The 24417-nt window shown below is 39.7% G+C and overlaps 1 protein-coding gene across 1 annotated transcript in view; it reads left to right on the top strand.

The window, feature by feature from the left end:
- The window catches only part of FREM1 (FRAS1 related extracellular matrix 1), a 173481-nt gene that overhangs the window by 38855 nt on the left and 110209 nt on the right, over positions 1 to 24417 (top strand). Inside the window, exons 2-7 of the mRNA XM_011990854.1 lie at positions 3259 to 3759; positions 8953 to 9047; positions 12675 to 12973; positions 14411 to 14607; positions 20265 to 20588; positions 23112 to 23220. Of these exons, the coding sequence (XP_011846244.1) occupies positions 3526 to 3759; positions 8953 to 9047; positions 12675 to 12973; positions 14411 to 14607; positions 20265 to 20588; positions 23112 to 23220 (1258 nt within the window). The 5' untranslated portion in view covers positions 3259 to 3525. The remainder of the gene's footprint in view (positions 1 to 3258; positions 3760 to 8952; positions 9048 to 12674; positions 12974 to 14410; positions 14608 to 20264; positions 20589 to 23111; positions 23221 to 24417) is intronic.

Genomic DNA, 24417 nt, shown 5'->3' with positions numbered 1-24417 from the left:
GCTGGAATTACAGGTATGAGCCATCGTGCCTGGCCTTTTTGTTTTTGTTTTTTCTTTTTAGCTATATTAACATTCCTGGGTTAAACTATAATCACTATAAGGGAATTTAAGGCATTGTTTTCTCCAATTTATTCACTTAGTTAACAAATATTTATTGATATATCAGGCATTGTTCTAGACACTGGGGTTAAATCCATGAGTAAAAAATATAGAAATTCACATCTTCATGAGGGACATGGCAGTGACTAATATTAATGTGGGTACAAAAGTAATTGTGGTTTTTGCCATTGAAAGTAATGGTGAAAACTGCAATTACTGTTGCAACAACCTAATATAAAGGATCAAATGCATTATGCTAGGTGGTTAGAAAGCGCTAAGGTTAAAAACAAAGCAGAAAAGTGGTAAAGAATGCTAGGGGGTGAGACTGACATAATTTTAATGGAGTTGTTAGGTTTGACCACACTGCAAGTGTGACATTTGATGGGAACTTGAGAGTGGAGAGGTGGAAGGAGGGATATCTGGGGGAAGAACATTCAAGTCAGAGACAACAGAAGTGAGAGGCTTTAGTGGGGGAGAGAGGAAGGAGGAATGGTGGATCTCGATTTGTTTGAGGAAAAGCAAAGATGTTAGTGTGGCTGGGACAGAGTCAGCAAAGGGAAGACAAACAGGAGATGAGCTGAGAAAGGTAAGAGGGAAACAGATCACATAGTGTCTTCAAGGTCATCACCAGGGCTTCAGCTTTACTCTGATGAGACACCACTGGAAGTGTTGAGCAGAGCAGTGACGTAAGTAACATTTAATCAGAATATTGGCTGTGATGCTGAAAAATGCCTACAGGAAAGGCAGGAGTAGAAGTAGGGAGATCAAATAGGATGCTATTGCAATCATCTCATGGAGACTTGGTGGTAGCTTGGACCAGGGGGATCACAATGGAGGTAGTAAGAAGCAGCTGGATTCTGGATATGTTTTGAAGAAAGAGCATATTAACTTTTTATTTTTGTGGAACAAATCACAAAGCTTTGTGGTTTAAAACAATACAAATTTATCTCACAGTTTCCCTTTTTTCTGGGGTCAGATTATGGCTTAGCTGGGTTCTGTGCTTTAGGTTGCCACCAGGCTACAGTCAAGATGTTGACGGTCTTCATTCTTATCCGGGGGCTTGACTTAGGAAGAAACCACTTCCAAGCTCATTCAGGGTGTTGGCAGAATTCATTTCCTTGTGGCAGAAGAACCCATGGAGGCTTGCTTCTTCATGTTCAGCAGGAGAGCCCCTGATTCCAGTCTGCCAAGAGAGTGTCTCCTGTATAATAAAATGTAGTCATAGGAGTGACACCCATCACCTTTGTGGAATTCTGTTGGTTGGAAGTGTTACAGATTCTGCTGGCACTCAAGGGGAAGGAAATTTGGATACTAGGAGGCTGGAATTATTTGGGGGGTCACCTAAGATCTGTCTACCATAAAGAAACAACAGGATTTTTTGACTGGATGTAGAATGTGTGATGAAGAAAGGAACAACTGAAAAGTTGGAGTTGCTATTAATTAAGGTAAGGAAGACCGAAGGAGGGAAGATTGAGAGTTCAATTTTGGCTTCATGAAGTGTGAGATGTCTTTCATACACCACCCAGAGATGACAAGCAGACAGTTGCATATGCAAATCTAGAGTTAAGCAGGAGGGTCCAGGCTAGAGGTGTAAGTTTGAGGTCCATTAGCACATAGGTGATATTTAAGTCAAGGAATGAGATCACTAGGGAATGAGTGTAGATACAAAACAGGTCCTACAACTGGACTCTAGGATCCCAGCATTAAAGATTCAGGGAGTCTAGAAAGAACCAGGTAAGGAGACAAAGTGAGATGGAGTGAGATGAGAGGACTGCAGGAGTGTGGAGTCCTTACAGCCTCCGTGTGTTAACTAGTTTAAATCTCAGAAAGCAAAGTTTCCCCCTTACCTCCCAGTTTGGGGAGACACCTACCTATCTTGTTGCCTCTCCTCTCCCTGAATGTACTGTTATCTTAGATGCCTGATATGAATGGAAAAAATATTGTATCTTGTCAAAGTTCAACAACCAGATGTGCATTGTTGCCCATATAAGCCAACCTAAATCAGCTTGATTGTGGACAACAGAGTCAGTGGGGGGGTGTGAAGAGTTTTACTCTGGGACTGATACCATAAAAAACAGACTGCTCTGTAAAGTGTACACCCTCTCAGGTATCAGGTGATACATGTCAGGCACGGCCTCAAAAGTGAAAAGTTGCAAAGAGTGACAAGGGAATGGAAATAGATTAGATGTGGATAATGGAGACATTTGTTCCTCTACAAGCTTCTGACAAACATTCATTTTGGTATCTACTGGTTATGCACAGAAATTTATTGAAATTATTAGCATGGAAGGCCTTTCTTTGGGCATAACAAACCACCATTTGTTCACCTAATTATACTCTGAATTTAAGGATATATTTCAGTGCATTTTACTTTAGATATAATCTTTTCAGTTCTTATGAAACACAGAAATTGTCATGAAATTCTAAGTGGATAAAGTGGAAACAAAGACTCTATTTGTGCAAGTTGAGTACATAGGAATGTAATTAGCATTGTAGATAGTATAAATACGCATGTCCATATGCTGTGTCATTAGCTGTGCGTGCTGAAGCTATGTCACCCCATTCATAGTCTCTTTCACACGTAAACAAAAACTTGAATGTTCACTTAGAAAAAAGCATATTTTCTGTAATTTCCACTCAAATGTTTCTTAGGTGTCTTCATTGCCCAGCAAAGTTAGAAGTGTGCCCAGTGTGACAAATCATTAAACTTCTTTCTTATCTGGGTAGAATTGATTTAGAATTAATCATGTTTTCAAACAACGTGTTCATAATCCTATCAGCTCTCTGAAAAAAAATAGATTATAATCCTCATTTAACAAATGAGGAAAGAGAAGCAAAGAGTTTGACAACTGTCTATGAACTCAGGGAACCAAAAGCCACACTTGTTGGCAATGAGGCTGGCTGTTTCCTCCTGGACCACACAATTGGCATCCCAGTTGGGGTATGTCAAGTCCGGAAACAGGAGCTATAAGCAGGGTGATGAAATGGCTGCATTGCCTTTCAGATGGGTCTAGAGGTCAAGTTAGTTTATTTGTTTTTAATTTAGCTGAACTCGTAGGCTGGTTGAAAGATCCCTTTGTTGGTAGCGATATTTTGAACAGCCACACAAACCTTCTGGTCTCTCTCTCGCTTTACTCCAACCCTTTCTCCCATTTGCAGGATTAGAAAAGCACTTGGGAGGCCCGTTAATCTTGCCGGCGTTGTCAGGAGTGATCAGCGAGTTTTATTAAAAGCCCTGGGATTTCCTGAAAGGCCTCCTTGTCTGACTTTGAAATGAAAGGGGCATGGTAAGATCTCGGGGCACGTTGTCAGGACCCCTTGCCCTGCCCCTTGGACTATGAGCTGACCCTCCAGGAGGAAGCACAGAAGCCCTCCTTTGTTGAAGGGATTTCGCCGGTGGACAGAAAGGCGTTGGGCCCTGTCAGCATGAACTCTCTGAGTTGGGGGGCAGTGAATGCCCTGCTGCTGCTGCTCCTCCTGGCCTGGGCCAGCCCCACCTTCATCAGCGTCAACCGTGGGGTGAGGGTGATGAAGGGCCACTCCACCTTCCTGTCAGGAGATGACCTGAAGTTTGCCATCCCCAAAGAGAAAGATGCCTGCAAAGTGGAAGTTGTGATGAATGAGCCAATAACCCAGAGAGTTGGGAAACTCACTCCACAGGTAGGTCCTGTCTGCGATTTGCCATTCAGTCATATGTTTGAATGCAAGTGTATGAAAGTGTGTGGGATGTGGCCGGGCACGGTGGCTCACGCCTGTAATCCCAGCACTTTGGGAGGCTGAGGCAGGCAGATCACGAGGTCAGGAGATCGAGACCATCCTGGCTAACACGGTGAAACCCCGTCTCTACTAAAAAATAGAAAAAATTAGCCGAGCGTGGTGGTGGGCGCCTGTAGTCCCAACTACTTGGGAGGCTGAGGCAGGAGAATGGCGTGAACCCGGGAGGTGGAGCTTGCAGTGAGCCACGATGGAGCCACTGCACTCCAGCCTGGGTGACAGAGCGAGACTCCATCTCAAAAAAAAAGAAAAAAGAAAAAAAGTGTTTGAGGGGACAAAGACAGAACAGAGATGTAAAGGGTCTCTCCTCAAGCCATCAAAGATGAGTAATCGAAGATGTTCACGTTTGAAATGGTGGAGTTGCAATTAGCAGGCATAGTATTGCACTGCTTTTCTATGTAAGGTGAAACCTATTTTTAAACATTCTTGGCTGACTTCAGATTACAAGCCTGAAACCAGCAGGATTTAATCCTGATTACTATAACACTTATGGAGGAAATCAGGTTCAAACTAATATGGATTCACGTATTTTTTTTTCTTAATGCACTACTTCAGTAAGTCTTTCCAATTTCTCCTCTTTTCTTGAAGATAACTCTGGTATATCTTACCAGCTGCTTGACCTTATAGAGTAGCTAATTATACAGGAAAAAGCACAAAGCATAATGTAAGAGAATTACACTGGAGTTATTCCTGCCCCCGGGTATCACATCCGTTGCCAGTCAGAGTGGCTTTGGATAAGAGATCAAAATTTCAAGACATTTTTAGGACATACCTGTGACCTTAGCATAGCAAAGGTAAAATTTGAAGATGTTTCATCTATTAACATCACTTAAACATTTTTTATGAGTCAGGGAAAAGAAGTAGAAAAGAGTTGTGAAGATACTTCACTTTAAATATTCACTGTTCTTTGAAAATATCTGCTTAATTGTTTTCCTTTTAATCAAAATCTTGGAGACCTTTATATGTAAGGGTATTCTCTGGTCAATCCTTTTGTAGAGGGAAGGGTTACCTCCTAATTCATTGGGTTTAAAAAGTCTATATTCTCTTACACTGTTTTGGCTTAAAGTAGGAGTTACCACTATACATAATTTAAAAAATTGCTTCTGATTTTATTACTTGTTCCCACTGTGCTGTAACTTTGCTCCCAGTGCAAACAATCTTGAGAATATTCAACACTAGATGCTGCTGCTGCTTCTGGAAAAATGGACCATTCTCTTTTGCTGAACTGTGAACATTATTTCCTTTTCATTTGGCTAAAGAAACATAATCCATGAGGTTATTCAAAAGTGGTACTAGGTATTGCAGAGAGAGAATAAAAAGACTTAGGTGGATACTAGCTCAAGTGGTATCTCTAGATATTCCATTTACCACACTTCAAGTTATAGACCCATTCTGAAACACATCAGAATTCTTTGGAAGAGGGTCTCACATTGCAGGTATTTCTGATGTGGTAGCAACCAAATGTCTCTGCCTAGTTGCTTGTAAGATTTTATTGTCAAAGAGCTTTAGATGGGTATCTGAAACATGTTAGAACGCAACAATGGCTCCACATATTAGACATTGTGTTCTCAAGTGTTTGGGAGTTGCAATGTCTCCTCAGTTACTTCCAATTATACTTGCATTCTGAATGTGTTTTGATTGGCACTACGAGTCAGAGAAAAAGAAGATACCTGGGATTGCTGATACTGGAACCTCAATGTGCTAAATAGGATGAGGAAGCAAAACAAATAAGCTCAGTAGTGGGTGATAGAGACCCAACCACAGGGACTGGGGTGCAAAGGAAAATGCAGGCTGGTTGCAGTAGCTCACGCCTGTAAATTTCAGTACTTTGGGAGGCTGAGGCGGGCGGATCACTTGAGGCCAGGAGTTAGAGACCAGCCTGGTCAACATGGTGAAACTCCATCTCTACTAAAAATACAAAAATTAGCCAGGCATAGGGTACATACCTGTAAGCCTAGCTGCTCGGGAGGCTGAGGCACAAGAATTGCTTCAACCCAGGAGGCGGAAGTTGCAATGAGCCAAGATAGTGCCACTACACTCCAGCCTGGGTGACAGCATGAGACTGTGTCTTTAAAAAAAAAAAAGGGAAAATGTAGCCCTTTGAGTCTTGAGAGAGGGCAAAATAGGACCCCTGATCCTAGAGGACTGGGGTCTTTGATAAAGCAGGAACCTAGGGCTGTACTGGCACACATGGGTGTCTTATAAAGCCTGATGATTGATAATATGGTACCTCTTCCAATCAATGTATTTTTAAAAATCATTCAACATTTATTTACAAGTGGGACTGAGTATTTTGTGAAAAAGAGAAGAAGCAAAATTCCCACTGGTAGCTCACAGTAGCAAGCTGTCTAAGCTGTCTTCCAGTTTGGACCTCAAACATGCATGCCCAACTGAGCAAAAACAAAAGCCCTGCAGATGACCAGATTCTCCTCCTTAGTAGGCAATTTGGAGATAATCTATTGTTACCTAAGCCAGCCTCTGAGCGCTCTCCTCTCCCTACCCCAAATGGCCTATGACTCCTTACCATATATGGCACTCTCTCTAAGAGAAATAAAATTGTCTCCATTATATGTTTTTAGTGATGTTTTAATGGTCCTGATTGCTTGGCCTGCTCCATGGCACTGAGGAGCAAAAAGGGATCCAAGTGACTAGAACTAGGTAAAAAACATTTGGTCACAAGAATCAAGGATTGGAATAGGCCTGCAAGTCATCTCCATCTCACACTCTCTGATTTTAAGGTAAAACTCCGATTACTAGAAAGTCAATATAGAGAAGAAACCACAAATTGCCAGGCTGATTTAGGAAACTCTTGGTTGCTGAGAAACACTTCTGAATACACAGATTCCCTAACCTGCTGTTGCTCGTTAAGAAAAAGTAGAATCAAGTCGTGAATACTTAGTGTAGGTATTTCCAGAGGCAAGTATGACATCTCAAATGGATTTGTAGCCTCTAAAGTTGGTATGGGATTTATATTTTCTAATATTTATTCTGTGGTAAAGGAGTTCATTAAAATATAGAGTTTCATCATTTTTTTTGGCCAAATATTAAAACTTTGTGTGAGAGAAAACTATATCGTGGGAAAACTTTGTTTCTCAAACTGCCAGGTGATCGTTCCTATTTGGTTATTCTCATAATTTCAACAAAAACAAGATTCCCAAGTAAAGTCTGTTTTGTTTTGTTGAATTTGTGCTTGGTTTTTAACCCAGGCTGGTTCAGTCCTTCCCTAGGGGTTTGTTTCTTATGGAGTTTTAGAAATTAAACATAGCTAAGTGCACATGCACACACGCGCGCGCGCACACACACACACACACACACACACAGCCTAAACATTATTCTTTAATAGCACTTAGTAATAAACTGAAAGCCAAGCTTACGTGAACCCACTTCTAGCAAGACGACTGTAGTAACAACACCCTGCTGTGTAATGAACAGTTTCATGTGACTTGCACAGAAAATGTTTTGTTTAACATCTGTTCAGTTAGTGTTTTCATTTCATTACTGAAGTTTGTCTTAGGACCAACAGGTTCATTTTCCTATTGAATATTTGGAAAGGGATTTCAATTGATGCACACCAGTGCCTTCTGTTCAGATAACCCTCTTGATGTAGTCAATTAGATGAGGTTGATGGCAATATGTTTTCCTCATGTTTTAAGACAAGACTTCCTCACACATGGCACTTCTCACACCTAGCCCAAAGCAAGAAATTTGCTGGGTAGAAAGCACCCCAGGTTAGCACTGAACTTGCTTTTTTGAATAGGAAATATAGCGATAAGGAAGTATCTCTAGTTTGAACCAGTTTACTGTCATTAAAGTGAGTAATGAGTTAGGAATGTGTGACAATTTAATTATAAATTGTAATTGAAAAGCAGTTGAAGTGGAAAAAAACAAAGCTAGACAGTAATTAGAAAAGGATTTAGCTCTCCTTTGTTTTAGTTAGTAAATTTATGGACAATTATGGTTGTCGCCTTTTATAAAAGGAAAACATAGTATGAAACATAAAACAGATGTTTCTTTTAACAAAGCAGATTGTCTCTTTATTACCATGACTATTTGTCAATGATATGGGGAAGGTCTTTGCTTTATCTCCTTCCTAGTTGTCAATTAAAAAGAGGAACCAATGATATCTGTGGGAAAAGAAAATCATTTGTATTAGTGTTAAAGTCTTCTCTGAGTGAATTACGTTGTCTGAAAATGTTTGAGGCTGTGAAAAGGTACAGATGAAACACCGTGAACACAATGGTGGACACGCATGCATACCTCAAGGGTATTAGAACTCTACCAAAGTCAGATCGGGCAGAATGAGGGGCATGATATGGGTGGGAGAGATGATTCTTCTTCTAAAAATCAGGTTCCCAAAATATAACAATTAACAATCTTCTAATAATTCTGAGTGAGGTGAGACAGTTCATTATAATTTTATTTGAAAAGAGGAAATTGCTTTTAGATTTCTGTTTGTCTCATCTGCCATTTCTGCTATTGCTTAACTAATGAAAGCAGTCTTTTGCAAGTATGTAAGACACAACTCTGGGTCATGTTGGACTCTGATTAACCACAATAGTGTCCATAGTCAGTGACTTCATCTTTGAATATGAGAATACTATTCGGAAAAAAAAGAAATAAAAGGAGAACAGAGATATACAGAAAGAATATAGTGTGTCTGTGGGTGGGTTGAAGCATGCCTTTTCATGCAGACATACAGAAAGAACTCTCTAACTCAATTGCTGTGAACCCTTGAAGGGGGTAAATAAAATTTTGAAAAATGAAACCATGTTTTAAATGCACTCTAGATGGTAAAAAGACACTTATTCAGAGAGGTAATCATCCTGTAACTAATTTTCTTGATCTGCTTTGGTTTTCACAATTTAGATATTCTCAAAACAAGAGACAGCTGTTTAAGTAGGATGGCGACTGGGTATGGGGGTAGGATAGAGGTGGTGGTGGTGAAGACACACACACACACACACACATACACACGTTACTGACAGACCATATTTTCTCCAGGCAGTACTCTCCTGGCAAAATCTTAAATCTTGTACCAATTTTCTCATAGATATTTATCCAATTCTTCATGTGAACTAGGTCTTTGACTGCCATTTCCTTCCCAATGAAGTCAAGTATGTTCACAATGGTTGTCCAATTCTTGATGAAGACACAGTGAAGCTCAGACTTTACAGGTAAGTGGCACGGGAAGATTGGTCATTTGCTGTCAAGTAACCATTCTGTGTACTTCTGAGGGCTTTTCTTGTGGATATATATTGTCATGAGGGGAGTTAATAGATTCCAGACAAGCAAGTAATCAACAGAAACTGGAAGCCTGAGTGGATAAGGCAAGATTTGTAGTCAGCTTTCACTTATTTCCACTTGTGTCATCTTCCCTAGGATTCCTCTGTGGCAAATTTTTAGCCCTATCCCGTTTCCCTCTAGTGTCCTTATATAGGTATCTGTGGGGTTCCGACCCACCACTTATGGTGGAAAATGGAAATTATAAACAAATTCTTAATGAGAATGGGGGGAAAACATATTCCAAAAATGAATGAAATTCTTCTTGTTTGTTACCAGCTGCTTAGTTATAGAAAGTGCAGTATCTTCTATTTTTAAACATATTAAATACTTAAATTTTTTTTTTTTTTTTTTTTTTTTAGATGGAATCTCACTCTGTCGTCCAGGCTGGAGTGCAGTGGTGCAATCTTGGCTCAGTGCAACCTCTGCCTTCCGGGTTCAAGCGATTCTCCTGCCTCAGCCTCCTGAGTAGCTGGGACTACAGGCACCCGCCACCATGCCTGGCTAATTTGTTGTATTTTTAGTAGAGACGAGGTTTCACCATGTTAGCCAGGATAGTCTTGATCTCTTGACCTCATAATCTGCCTGTCTCCGCCTCCCAAAGTGCTGGGATTATAGGGATGAGCCACCATGCCCAGCCTAAAATTCTTTAAAAATCAACTATGAAGTTAAACATGGAATGACCATAGGAGACAGCAGGTCTACTCCTATGTATATACACAAGAAAAATAAAAACTTACGTTTTACACAAGAGCTTGCGCATGAAGTTCACTGCAACATTCTTCATAACAGCCAAAAAATGGAATAAATCCAACTGATGAATGGATAAGCAGAATGTGGTATATTCATAGAATGGAATATCATTCAGCCATAAAAAAAGAATGTAGCACTGATAAAGGCTACAGCATGGATGAACCTTGAAAACATACCAAGTAAAAGAAGCCAGGCACAAAAGACGACATATTGTATTGTTCCTTTTATATGAAATATTTAGAACTGGCAAATTCATAGAGACAGAAAGTAGATTAGTGGTTGCCAGAGGCTGGGGAAAGGAAATGCGTCTCTTTTGGGGGTGATGAAAGTGTTCTGGAATTAGGTAGTCATGATGGTTGTACAACTGTGGGACTACACTAAAAAACTGAGCTGTATATTTTTAAAAAATGAATTTTGTGGTATATGAATTATACCCCAATGAAAATTAATTTTAAATTTAAGCTCATGATTATGGTATATCTGACTTCGTAAAAGTAACTGAGAACTCGTGTATTTGGAGTAGGCCTTTTATGGTTTTTTCCTTGGTTTTTATTGCTTTTAAGAATATTTGGTTAAAATACATTGGTGTGAATTTCCTTTAAGCACTAGACTAATGTAAGAGTTTTGTAGACGACATTGGAACAGTGAAGCTTTCTACAAACATTTATGACCACCTATTACAGGTCAGGCTGTACACTGAGCATAAGAAACAAAAGGATGAGAATACTCAGATTATTTTAGTGCTTGTGGTCTAAGGCAAAAGATGAGCAGGTAATTATGATGCAGAACAAGTGCCGAAAGAGAGACACAAACAAAATGCTGTGTTCAGAAAATGAAGCGGCACCCAAGGATTCCTTAGGAAGATATGAAATCAGCATACAGGGCCATTTGATCTTTCTAAGACTTTAGAGTTAAAAAACAAATAACTTCAAAGAGCTTGCATGGAAGGGGTGGGAAGGGTAGTGGGGAGTTGCAGGGAACGTGGGGATGGTTAATGGGTACAACAGTAGTTAGAAAGAATGGGTAAGACCTAGTAATTGATAGCACAACAGGGTTACTACAGTCAGTAACAATTCAATGGCACATTTTAAAATAACTACAAGAGTATAATTGGATTGTTTGTAACAAAAAGGATAAGTGGGCCAGGCACAGTGGCTCATTCCTGTAATCCCAGCACTTTGGAAGGCTAAGGCGGGCAGATCACCTGAGGTCAGGAGTTTGAGACCAGCCTGGCCAACATGGCAAAACCCTGTCTCTACTAAAAATACAAAAATTAGCTTGGCATGGTGGCAGGCACCTGTAGTCCCAGCTATTCGGGAGGCTAAGGCAGGAGAATCTCTTGAACCTGGGAGGCGGAGGTTGCTGTGAGCCGAGATTACATCACTGCACTCCAGCCTGGGCAACAGAGTGAGACTCTGTCTCTCAAAGAAAAAAAAAAAAAGGATAAATGCTTGAGGGAATGCTTAATAAATGGATACTAAGATGGGATTATTACACATTGCATGCCTGTATGAAAGCATCTCATGTACCCCATTACATAGATAGACAGAGGATAGATACATAGATAAGATAGATAGATAGATAGATAGAGAGATAGATAGATAGATAGATAGATAGAGAGATAGATAGATAGATAGATAGAGAGATAGATAGATAGATAGATAGAGAGATAGATAGATAGATAGATAGATAGATAGATAGATAGATAGATAGATAGATACACACACCTACTATGTACCCACAAAAATTAAAAATGAAAATAAATTTTAAAAAGAAAAAAAGCTGATGAATGCTTGCTGCTGCCACTCCTTCCTTGGGTTTCTAGGCTGCTGGGAGGTTGGAAGAGTACACATGAAAGGCAGGGTTAGAGGAGCTTCTTCCGCTCTTGGTCTTAAGCACATTTGAAATAAAATATTCAGAGTAGTAGGCAGCAGAAAATCAGGGATCATGTTTGTTCCCCTCTTACCACTTCTCCTTCTCCAGCCCCTTTGGCAAGCTACCTGAGCCCATTATGCCTCAGTTTCTTCCTCCATAAAATGGGATTAACAATATCTATCCTAGGTTTTCGTAAGGATTGAATTTTATACTATCATAGAGAATTTAGCATAATGCCTGTACCATAATAAGAGCACATCAATTAGAAGCTGCATTATTGATGCATGCTCATCACTCATTAATCTTATCCCTTCAAAAAAAAATGACACCCCTCTCTTTTAGACTCTTCAAACAACCTGAGATTAGAGTTGCTAAGCAGATGGAGGGAATGGAAGTGGCAATTGCTGAATACCCTTTACATGCCAAGCACTGAGCTGGGCACCCAAACTAGGCTGCAAATGACCGCCTACGTAGTGGTATTTCTGAAGGGCAAAAAGGCCTGAATGCTTCAGAAGCCACTCACCCCTTCACTCCTGAATTAAAACTCAATCCAGAAATTATACAGGCTTGATACTCTTAAATTACACATGTGCTAGAAGTGAGACTCTGAGGTCTTAGCAGTCATTAAATATCCATATGCATGATGAGTTTGAGAGCAGGTTTTAAGAGAAAGATGTTGGGAGGAAGAAGTGGCAGGAAAAGGTATTGACACCAGGGTAAAGAGATGAAGGGAACAGAACAGAGAGGCTGGGAGTAGAGCATGAAACAAAATCCAAACTCAATCTGTGGCACAAATTTTGTGAAGGCCAATCTTCAAGCTTCCAGCTGAGTACGCAGGTATCAGAAATACCTGAGCACCAATTAATATTACTTTTGCCCCGTGTTCTCCACAGATTTACTGAAACAGATACCTTCATGGAAACCTTTATCCTGCGGGTGTATCTCCTGGAACCAGACTGTAACATCATCCGTATGAGTAACAATGTGCTGGAAGTGCCTGAATTCAATGGCCTGTCCCAAGCGATTGATAAAAATCTGCTCAGATTCGATTATGATAGGATGGCTAGCCTGGAATGCACGGTCAGCCTGGACACTGCGAGAACTCAGCTGCCAGCCCATGGCCAGATGGTTTTGGGGGAGCCTCGACCAGAAGAACCTCGTGGAGATCAGCCACACAGTTTTTTCCCAGCCCGTATGATGTCTTCTAATGCTTATCTGGGTATTACTAAAACTGACAAAAATATCCACGCATGCTCACCTTCCACCATGATTAAGAGTTCTAGTTAACTAGTATACATTTTAGCTGGCTGAGCAGTGTGGGTTAGTGGTTAAGGGCACAGACTTTACAATCAGAAAGACCTGGTTTTGAGAACTTCCTCTGCTCTTTATTTTCTGTGTAATTTTAGTTATTAACCTGTCTAAGGCCTCTCTACAATGAGAAAGGATAATAGCTGCCCTGTAGGGTTGGGTAAGGATAAGAGTAAATGAGGTTATACATAAACACAGTGCTTAACACTGTCTGGTTCACAGTAGGTACTCATTAATTGTCAGCTGTTATTAGTAATAGCAACAGTAGTAGTTGGTGCATTGATGGAGTATTATTGGATTATGGGCAAGTCTGAAATAAAGCTAGTGGGTGGAAGTGATAGATGAGATTAGGAAGAGTTGATGGATAACATTCCTTCTGCTATTCACTCAATCAGTCTATTTTGGGCACCTCCCGTTCTCTCTAGAAACCATGAGAAACCAAGAAATATAAGGGATAATCATAGCAATAGTAGTAATACTTTGAATTTGGACAGAATGACAGTTAAAGGCACATTTGTTCTATTTTGTATGTCAGAGAAATGAGACTCAAAAAAAAAAAAAAAGTGGATGTCTGGGCATGGTGGCTCACACCTATAATCCCAGCACTTTGGGAGGCTGAGGCAGGAACACTGCTTGAGGCCAGAGTTTCAAGACCAGCCTGGGCAACCTAGCAAGACCCCATCTCTACAATTTTTTTTTAAAATTTAAAAGTGGGTTATGAGTATTATATACCAAACAAGAGTGAAAATACAGTTGGTTAGAGATGTGAAGACTGTTAGAGAGACAATTACGGTTTTCAGTGAGAAAGAACATGTTGGTTCAGGTGGTCAAAGAATGTTTAAGGGAAGCCTTAGTAAAAAGATCAGGTGGACTTAGAAGGATATGCAGAGTTTGAGTGTGTGATAGCCACATGGGGAGGGGATTTCATTGAGTAGACAGACCAGTAGAGATTGTATGATAGAGACATGGACGCTGATGCTGTAAAGGAAAGACTGGAGCTACACTGTGGAAGGCCTGCAGTGAGTCACTGGTCTATTTGTCAGAGATGTTCAAACCTCAGACAACATATTTTTTTATTTTTTCTCTCAGTTTAACTTTTGGTGGGTGAGAACATGATGAGGCTACTGTTCAACCATTTTTCAGTAAAGGAAACTACAAGCTTTCAGAATAATGACAACCCACTCATTGAATGATTGGAGGGTACACGAGTGTTCTTGAGGTAGTGAGAGGGAATAAGTATTCATGGGATGGAGTACTGGTTTTTAAATTTTACAATTGTTGTGTTTAAGTGACTATCTTAATCCAATGCTGTACATTCTAGCACTGCGAGCAAAACTGAGGTGTCCAGGTGGAAGTTGTACCCCAGGATTAAAGAAAATAGAAAGCCTCAAAGTGAGCTGTGAGGAGTTCCTGCTGATGGGCCTTCGTTATCAGCATCTGAATCCCCCTTCACCCAACATTGATTATATCTCCATCCAACTGGACCTCACAGATACCAGGAGTAAAATCGTGTACAAGGTAGAGTTTGCGGTTATGTGTGGATGCCTCCAGGATTCACAGTAAGAGAGCCAGTTACACGGGGCTACTCATGCTGGCCCCATGCCAGGGAGAGTTCCTGTGCTTTTGGGGGTGAAACTGCCAGTGACTCATTGGAACTGCAGGCTTGTTGGTTCTGCTAGTAAGTGCTTAAAACAGTAGCTTTTGTATAAAATTTCCCTTCTCTGGTTCTCTTCTAGGTCCACCATCACTACGGCAACTTGGGAAGCAGTGGGGCTAGTTACGTGCTAACCTTCTTCCTCCTTTACCTCCAATACTCTTCAGCTTGTCATTTGACCTTTTTGTAACACCTTCTCTTTGATGCTTCCTTTTGTCCCTCTTGAAATCAGGGGGTCCACTCTGCAAGGTCACAGCAAACTAGGGGGGAGGAGAATCTCAGTCCCATGTTTATATTTGTCACAGATTGGTCACTCTTCCAGGCTTTGGAATGAAGGGCTGGCTCATCAAGGAGACAGGCTCCCAAAGACCTCCTGCATCTTCCAGTCTCTTTTAATTCTCTTGTCTTTCCTCCTATTGATCCTTATATATTGAAATAATGACAGAAAGTGGATTCCATTTATTCAAAATATTGAACATGCAGTGCTGCTGATTCATGAACTCTATAATTTGTTTACTGGAGAAACCGGGGAAACTGTGTACCTGCTGAAACAGCTGAGATTTTGTGCTGAGGAAAGATGATCCAAGATGATGTTTGGAAATACTTCTATCTTTCACAATCTGGCTTCTCACTGGGATTTCTCCTAAGGGGCCCAGTCAAATATTGAACATTATTACCCCAAGGAATTGATATGACAAGAAATCATAAAGAAATGATAAAACAAAATCATAGAATTAAGATCTGGAAAAAAAACTCTGAGGCAGACTAGTCAAATTGATCAGATAAATCACTTGGGTAGCTTTTCAAGGATAAATTTCTGAGTCCAACTGATAGTTAAGAGCATGAACACTGGGCCCAGATTGCCTGGGTTCAAACATCCACTGAACTAGCTGTGTGACTTTTGGTCTCATTTTCTTCAACTTAAAGTGGGTTAATAGTACCTATTTCTTAGAGTAACTGAGAGGATTAAATGAGAAAATGCTTATTACGTGCTTGACATAAAACCTGGCACATAGTGGCACTATGCATATTGCTGGTTTTAAAAGTCACCTGGTAAAAAACTCATTAGCCAGGTTTGCAAACCCAGGCTGGGTTTAGCTCAAGCTTCCTTTTTATAGTGGTGGCTCCGAGCCGTGACATACCTTGTTCAAACAGACCTAAACACTAGGTCTATAGACAACTAGTAGATGCTTTCTGTTTGTTTTAACACAAAACTCCTTTCATTTTTAAAGATTTCTTATATCCATTGAAAAAATTGAAGCCATTTTTCTTTTTCACCGAATTTTCTCATTTTTTTCTTACTATATTGAATAGGGCTTTGTTTGTTTATATTTTAAAATCTATTTTATTGGGAGTTTATCCCTTTACCTTCTTGCTTTGTTTATCATTAACCTATTCCATAGCTTATTTGGCATGTTATAAAACAGATTCATTTATGAATATAAAAGTAATAGGCTCACTGCAGAGAATATTAAAAAAAAACACAGAAAGCAAGATAAGAAAATAAATATAGCTTTATTTCTACTATTTTTATGTACACACACATGTGCACGAGTGCATGCCAGAGTTGGTTTTGTTTTATGGAATCACCTTTATACTATATGTGAAGTTTTATATCTTGTTCTTTTGTTGTTTTTGTGGTTGTACAGTCAATTCTCATCAAGTGACCAAATGACCCTTCATTCATAATTTCTTTTAGATTTTTAAAGATCTTCTTCCTTACATTTGCCTTTTTAAGCTACCTGAAATAAAATTTTATTATATAATGAAATACAAGGAACAGTTTTTTCCAAATAGCCCAAATTTTCAACACTATTCATTGAACAATTAACTTGTTTCCCAATTGATTTTAGATGATCTTCTGTTGTATAGAAGGATATAACATATACAATTTCAAGGCTAGCTCTTTTATTTCTTAGATTTGCCTACTTATTCTTTGTCAGTCTCATATTATTCTAAACATAACAGGCCTATAATTATCTTACAAGCAAGTTCTTCCTTATCACTTCTCTTCAAAATTTTCATAGTCATTCTCACCTAGACTTAGTTCCAAATAACTATAATTAAATCGTTTATGTTAGTTTCAAAAAAAAAAGCCCCTAAGGATTTTTATCATTATCCAGTTAGAACTATAAATCATTTGGGGAAAATTAGAATAATGGAACATTTACCATATTGAATCTTTTCATCCAGAAATGAAGTATCTCACTTCATTTGGACCAAGGTTCTTTTATATATTTCTGTAAAGTTCATAGTTTCCTTCACATAAGTTGAACATACTTACTAAGTCCAGTCCTAGGCACTTTGTTTTTGTGAACCTATTGTGAATAGAATATTTTTCTCCCATTATATCTTCTCATTGGTTATTGATGATAAACAGAAAAGCTATTTTTGGAATAATTTTCTTTTATCTGGCTTCTTTCCTGAATTCAATTATTTTAAGAAATTCTCAATTATTTGGGCTTTTAAAGACCATAATTATATCTTTCACTAATGATGATAATTTTGTTCTTTCTTTTTCTGTAATTATTATTCTTATTTTTGCTCTATTCCCCACTGGTTTGAGAACAACAACATGAAATATAATGTTATTTATAACAATCTTTGTCTTATATTTTTTATTAATATCAGCTGCCCACATTGAATTCATCTTTGAAATTATGTGGTCTCTCTGCTTTCTCCATTAATGATCAATTTGTATTACCCTTTTCTTTTTCATCTGTCTATGTAATTTTATTTTAAGTGCCTTTCTTGTAAGGTACATATAATTGGACATTTTTATTGAATTTCAGAATATTTGTCTTGAATAAGGCAATATAAACTTTATATTTGTGGGAGTAACAGATATACTTTTTTCTCTCATGTTTTATGCTTTCTTGCGAATTAAAAAAATTTGTCTTGCGAAATAGATCACGTTTTCTTTGCCTTTATCTTTATTTATTTGACAATTCCTTATCACACTTTATGTTTTATTTGGATTTAATTCTAAACTTAAAAATATTCTTAAGCCTATATTTGTAATATATACAGTCAAAAAATGAAGTGAGCTCTCTTGGCTCCTTCCTATGTATGATGATAATGGATCCAAGTGATCCTTTCTTGTGGCAATTGCTTTGTTTATATAATTTGCAATTTCAGTTCTAGCATATGATTGTTATACTTTATTATAAGCAGTAAGCTCTTTCATCATTTGTATTCACTTTACTAACATGTTTAAAATAACGTACTTATTTAGACTTAACTCTAGACTCAATTGGTCTTAGCGTGAAGCACCAGTCCTTCTAAATGACAATTTACCCCTCTTGAGTTTTCTAATTATGCATCTTCAAATAATATTTTTTCCCAGTGACACATGAAGAGTAGATACTCTAAACCCTGGGACATCTCAGTATATCGTTTACCTGCCTTCATCAACCATGCGGTGGGAAGGGAGGGGGTTAATTGTCTTCTCCTCTGTTCCTCTCTTGCAATTCTGTCTTCTCTGCGCATTGCTGGTTAGTTTCTTAATTTTCAGGCTGGTGGCAGGGGTGGTTTCAGGGAATGGGAGAGAGGGATCTTATTTGATCAGGCACTGATGACATATGATTTCATGCTGTCTGAGCCTGGTAGATGTCTCAAGCTGCGTCTTTGTCTTAGGGACAAATTCATGGTTTCTCTAGAGAACCCCATTGGTCTATCACTCATCGCTCTCTTAAGAGGATGTATTTCTAGCCTGAGTGATCACTTGCGATTTCTCCTGCAGCTCCTAGGATTTGATTCCATCTCCAGCATTTTCTTACTGGATTTTTGTCCTCTCAAGAGTACTCTCTGAAGTTCAGGGTCCAGGAGACCTCAGACCAGCCCTCTGCCCACTTGGCCCGTATCTGGGAACATTTACATGTCCCTTGCTGCCACAAACAAGAACAGACTGATTCTGGCACAGCCATCATTATTTTTCTGCTCCCAGCCACTTAACTTCCTCAGATATGAGCGCTGTATCAGCTCTCTGTGTGTGTTTCAACTGCAAGAAACACATTTTAAGGGACAGGAGATATGGCATTGCTCTGCTTTTCCTGCTCCATGCCAACGTGTGGTGTTAAAGGTCAGGAAAGTGACTGAGCACAACACAGCAAAGCACTCCTGTCTCCTAATCAATCTTTTTCTTACCTTTCTCAGTCTTTTTATATTCTTATATGAGCAAGAAGGTTCTGGAGTCTGGAACTAATTCCAGACAGCTTGCTGTGTAAATTCTGCATATTTTACTACCTGTCTTACATTCAGTTGCAAATCTAATGTCTTTTATTGGAATTTTAGCATTCTGTTATACACTGATTACAACTCCTAGCCCAATGGCCAGTGTTTAGCAGTATGGGACTAATGCTGAGAGCCTGGTTCTCTCAGCAATGGGATAGATCAAATCCTATGAGAACTAGCATCTACTGCTATGAGGGTTCTTTTCTTTACAAAGTCTCACTCTGTTGCTCAGGCTGAAGTGCTGTGGCATGATCAGAGCTCACCATAACTTCAATCTCCTGGGCTTAAGTGATCTTCTTGCTTCAGCCAATTGAGTAATTGACTATAGGTGTGCACCACCATGCCTGACTAATTTTATTATTTTTACTTTTTTTGTAGAGATAGAGTCTCGCTGTGTTGCCCAGGCTGGTCTCAAACTCCTGGCATCAAACGTTCCCCCTGCCTTGGCCTCCCAGAATGCTGGGATTGCAGGCATGAGCTACCACACCTCGCCCTGTGAGGATTCTTTCTGCCCATAGCACTTGTTGAGATCTTAGATCTTGTGGCACAGTTTCTTGGTTTCTTTGGAGGGCCTCTGCTCATAGTGCTCTCATTTTGGAGGATGCATGCCTAGCCTCAGTGCTCACTTGCAATCCCCAATGCCCAACCCTTGCTTGGAGATCCAGGGTCTTAACTAACCAGACAACCAAGCAACTATTCTTCATTTGCATGAGAACCAAATCATAAAGACATATTTCCTTCATCCTTCTCCTGCCCCCTTTAAAACTACATGACAGGAGGTGAGGAAGGTGGCTGCAGAAGGTTGTTGATGGGTGCCAGACTGCTAAGTGCCTACTTTGGCTATTTCGTTTGTCCTCACTTGATACTTGGGAGTCTAGTATTAATATTTTCATTTACAGCTGGAAAGAAAATGAGAATGAAGAGTTAAGTAACTTGTCTAAAGTCACACAAATTAAAAGTGTTGGAGATAGAATGATAAACACAGTTCCTTCTGATGCCAAAGTAGGTGCTCCCTTCTTCACCTGGCTGCATGTAAGAGTCACCAGGGAGCTCGAGAAATACTGGTTTTCTGGTCCCCTTTTTGGAACAATTAAACAAGAACCTCTGTAGACGGATCCTAGGTACCAGCGTGTGTTTAAATCTCCCCAGGTGATTCCAGTATGCAGCCAGCTTCAGGTCACCGCTAGATGCTAGGCTGTGGCTGTATTAAATATTAGGCTATTAGCCCTGTATTATATCACCTCAATCATATTATTCCCTCCTTTATATTTTCTCTGTCCTTCAAAAGTCAGAGAGTGCGTGGCTGCCTGTCTATATCCGAGCTGGAATTCCGAATCAGATTCCAAAGGCTGCATTCATGGCCATGTTTATTCTGGAAGTGGATCAGTTCATCCTGACCTCCTTGACTACCTCAGTTCTGGACTGTGAAGAAGATGAGACCCCTAAACACTTGCTGGTGTTCAACATTACTAAAGCCCCGCTCCAGGGCTATGTGACTCACCTGTTGGATCACAGCAGACCAATCTCCTCATTCACCTGGAAAGATCTCAGTGACATGCAGATCGCCTATCAGCCACCAAACTGCAGTCATTCTGAGAGGAGACATGATGAGGTAAGAAGGAGAGACAAAGCTTCCAGCCTAGAGAAGTCACAGGGTTATTTAAGAACCCCCTACCCTAAACCCTCAGGTTCCTTTGTACCTTCATTGCCTCAGAAAAGAATCAATCACTGTAAATCAGGGTGCAAGCTAACTGCCCAGAGGAGCCAGGCAGGCGGGGTCAATGAGCAAACCCCACTGAGGGGCACTGTGGCAAACTGAAGAAAGAGCCAGCCCCTCAGGAAGCAGCTGCCACTCAGCTCGCGCCCACCGCTGCCCTGCAAGGATACAAGGGTGCCCACTGTTGCTGTAGCACTCATGCCAAGAGAAATTGGAGAATGATACTTTTTGGTAAAATGCTTAAATTCTTGAATATAGAAAACAATTAAAAATTGTAGTGAAACGTATTGTGTTAGCTACCAAATATTTCTGAGGGCCGCATTTGACCCAGGGCTCACCAGCTTGAGAATTGCAGCAGCCTTTGCCAGCCTTCCTGAATCACAGAGACCATTGAAGTTAGAGATGACTTTTGTATACAATTCTTTTATTTTTAACAAAAATTTTTTTTGATGTGTTTCTTTATTTTAAGTTCTGGGGTACATGTGCAGAATTGCAGGTGTGTTACATAGGTAAACATGTCCATGGTGGTTTGGTGTACCTATCAACCCATCACCCACGTAGTAAGCCCAGCATGCATTAGCTATTTTTTCTAATGTTCTCTCTCTTTCCACCCCGACCCCGACAGGCCCTAGTGTGTGTTGTTCTCCCAAAATATGGAACATTTCACAAATTTGTGTGTCATCCTTGTGCAGGGGCTATGCTAATCTTCTCTGTATCATTCCAATTTTAGTATATGTGCTGCCAAGGCGAGCACACAATTCTTTTATTAATAAATTCTTTTATTTTTTTTTTTGTGAGAGCTTTTTATGGGAATCCTTAATTTTAATTAATAACACAGACTCAGGATAGGGCATTCCATAGTCTTATTTGATAACTAATTTCACAATGAAACACTGTCCATCAGGAAGGTCCTACTTCTATCTAAATTCCTTTTGCTGCAGGTTCAACTTCTTTCCTCTGGTTTTGTAGTTAGTGGGAGGGGAGGACAACTGGTTAAAGTCTTCCACATAATAATGCTTCACATGCTTAAAGACCTCCCAGCAACTTGATTCAAACAGGATGGAAATTTTAAACGTGCAGACGGATACAGACTTGAGTTCAGGTTTATTAAGGAAAATGAGTATCCCTGGGGTTATCTCTATTATAATTTAGGCTTTTTCAGCATGTAGCCTCAAGGGGAGACAAAGGACTTCAGGCTATAAATGCTATGCTTTGCCTTCTGCTTTTATTTCCCCCTCTCATCAGAGTATGTGGCCTCTACATGCCTTCCCTGTTAGGTTGCAATTTCTCATTGCACATTCAGTCTTACTTCGAGCTCACAAGTAGAGCACTACTTTTCTGGCTGCTTCATGTGTGTAATTTCTGGCATTGTATAATGTACTCTTAAAGCAGAGACTGTGTGAATGTGTGATTATTTTCGTTAGATGGTAACTCACAATTTTTTCAGTGGAGATCACACAGTTTTCAGGTTGTGTGGACTGGAAGCCCTGGGCCAGGGGCCTAACCAAGTGGATATTTACATTTTACCCCTCCAAAGAAAGACACATCTTGCCCATGTAGTTTCATGTTCAGTCTGTTGCTCCGGCAGCCTTGAATCAGTTTCTTTTGTCATTCAGTGTTTGCTGATATAGTGCTGTTTGATTATTTCTCTTATCCTCTCCCATGGACCACATGTTCTTCAAAAGTAGGGAGTATGCCTTGCATTTCTGTTATACCTTATTCTTCTCTGTCAACATCTGGTGAATACATACACAGCACATAATAAAGACCAAAACTTGTCACGTAGCCCCTACTTATTAGTTATGAATTTCAGGAAAGCAAATAAAGTAGAGATATTTAAAAATATGTCTAGTGAAATAGTTGTCTCTAGATCAGGGTTTCTTGATAGTAGCAGTATGACAATTGCCATTTTGTATCAGATAATTCTTTGGGAGATTGTCCTGTGTGCAGTAGGATGTTAGTATCCCGGCCTCTACCCATGCGATGACAGTAGCATTCTCCCACACACCCACTTCTGAAACCAAAAATGCCTCCAGACATTCCCAAAAGTCCTCTAGGGGGACAGCATCACCCCTAGTTGAAAACCACTTCTCTAGATCCTCCACCTTTGAGAGAGATTTAAGTGACTGAAAGTGGGAAGGAGTTGGTCTCCTGAGCAAGTGCAGAGACATGTCTCCAGCATATTACCATTTTTAGATTAATAACTCCTTTTATGTAGTAGAAAATTTTAAAATACTGTTAAAGTAAGGAGCAAGATCTAGAACCTGAAAAAGTCAAATCAGGTTGTCTAAAATGAGATGTGGGAACCGCAGAAACTGAATGCCCGTTTGCCTCTGTGTGTGGCTGTACCCCAGAATTAATGCTATTTTACCCTCTAATGCTTCAGTGTGTGGTTCATTTGCCTCTGTTTGTTTATAGGTAGAATTGGAGGTATACGACTTCTTCTTTGAAAGGAGTGCACCTATGACAGTCCACATCTCCATCAGAACAGCAGACACAAATGCCCCCCGTGTATCCTGGAATACAGGTAAAGCTCAATATGAGGCATAAAACAACATAGCCCTGAAGGGAATACAAGAAAGATGGGTCAGGAAAGAAAGGTAGTTTTATTCCTATGTCATACATGAGGCAACTGAAACCCAGACAGATGAAGGGCATCAGATTGTAGCTTTTGTTGTTGTTTTTTTATTCCTCCTGGCAGCGTGAGAAATTTAAATCCAGGATTTCTGTGTCCTGCGGCCAAGTTCTTTCTTCTGCTGGAGATAAGACAAAGGGACACTTTTCAACTGAATGAAGCAAAAAAGTAACTATTTGTGATATTGAGCTGTAGTGGGACTGAAATCTCCAACTCAGATTGTTACAAGGGACTGGAGAAAGGTTTAACTTTTATAATCCATATTTTTATGTTGGGCTACATGGAAACTGAAAAACATAAATAAGAGCTTTAACTGCTTTAAAATATGGCTTTCTATGCCATATTTAATTCTGAGTGGACTTATGTGATGTATATATGTTGACCAGATGTAAATGTGGAATGTAAATGGAGATCTTTTCCTTTCTCACTGATCCTATCAATACCATTTGAAACATACTTAAAAGCAGTGATGGTAGACTGTATTAAGGGAAAAATGTCTGTGTCTGATTTAAATCCTCAGGTGGCAGCTTAAACAAGCTGCCTTGTGTGTGTACACATAGGTATGTGTTTGTATGTATGTGAGTTTCAGTAGAGATAGAAAACATCAGGTGAGCAGCCTTGATTTATAATTCTGGCTCTATATCCTATTTGATCTCTGTCGGGGGGTAATGAGAGAAAAGACGGAATCAGTAACCTAAAGTTTAGGAATAGTCACATGTTGCGTGGACTCCTGCTTGAGTGTAGAGATGGAATTGTCTGTACGTGTACGTGTGATTGGTGACACCCAGGTTTGTTCAATGTCATTTTGGCTGCTTTGAACATCAGAATCCTTTTTAAAATAAACGTTTGCTTATTAGGAACTTGATCTGTGCCATCGTTGAAATTTGGAGAATATATTACATTTAAAATTATTTATTATTTCACCATGAAGATATAACCAATGTTAATATTTTGCTGTATATATTTCTAGGCTTCTCGATTGTTCCTCTGCTGTGCTCCGTGATGCCTTGTCCTGTGCACTCCTGGCTTCCAAACCCTTATTGTATTGCCAGTCACAGAGATTCTTCTTATGCACCCCTCCTCCCTCCC

The sequence above is a fragment of the Mandrillus leucophaeus genome, unplaced genomic scaffold (assembly GCF_000951045.1).
Source record: "Mandrillus leucophaeus isolate KB7577 unplaced genomic scaffold, Mleu.le_1.0 Scaffold384, whole genome shotgun sequence".
Taxonomy (NCBI): domain Eukaryota; kingdom Metazoa; phylum Chordata; class Mammalia; order Primates; family Cercopithecidae; genus Mandrillus; species Mandrillus leucophaeus.
The sequence above is the reverse complement of the archived record's forward strand: the minus strand, read 5'-3'. Positions and strand labels throughout refer to the sequence as shown.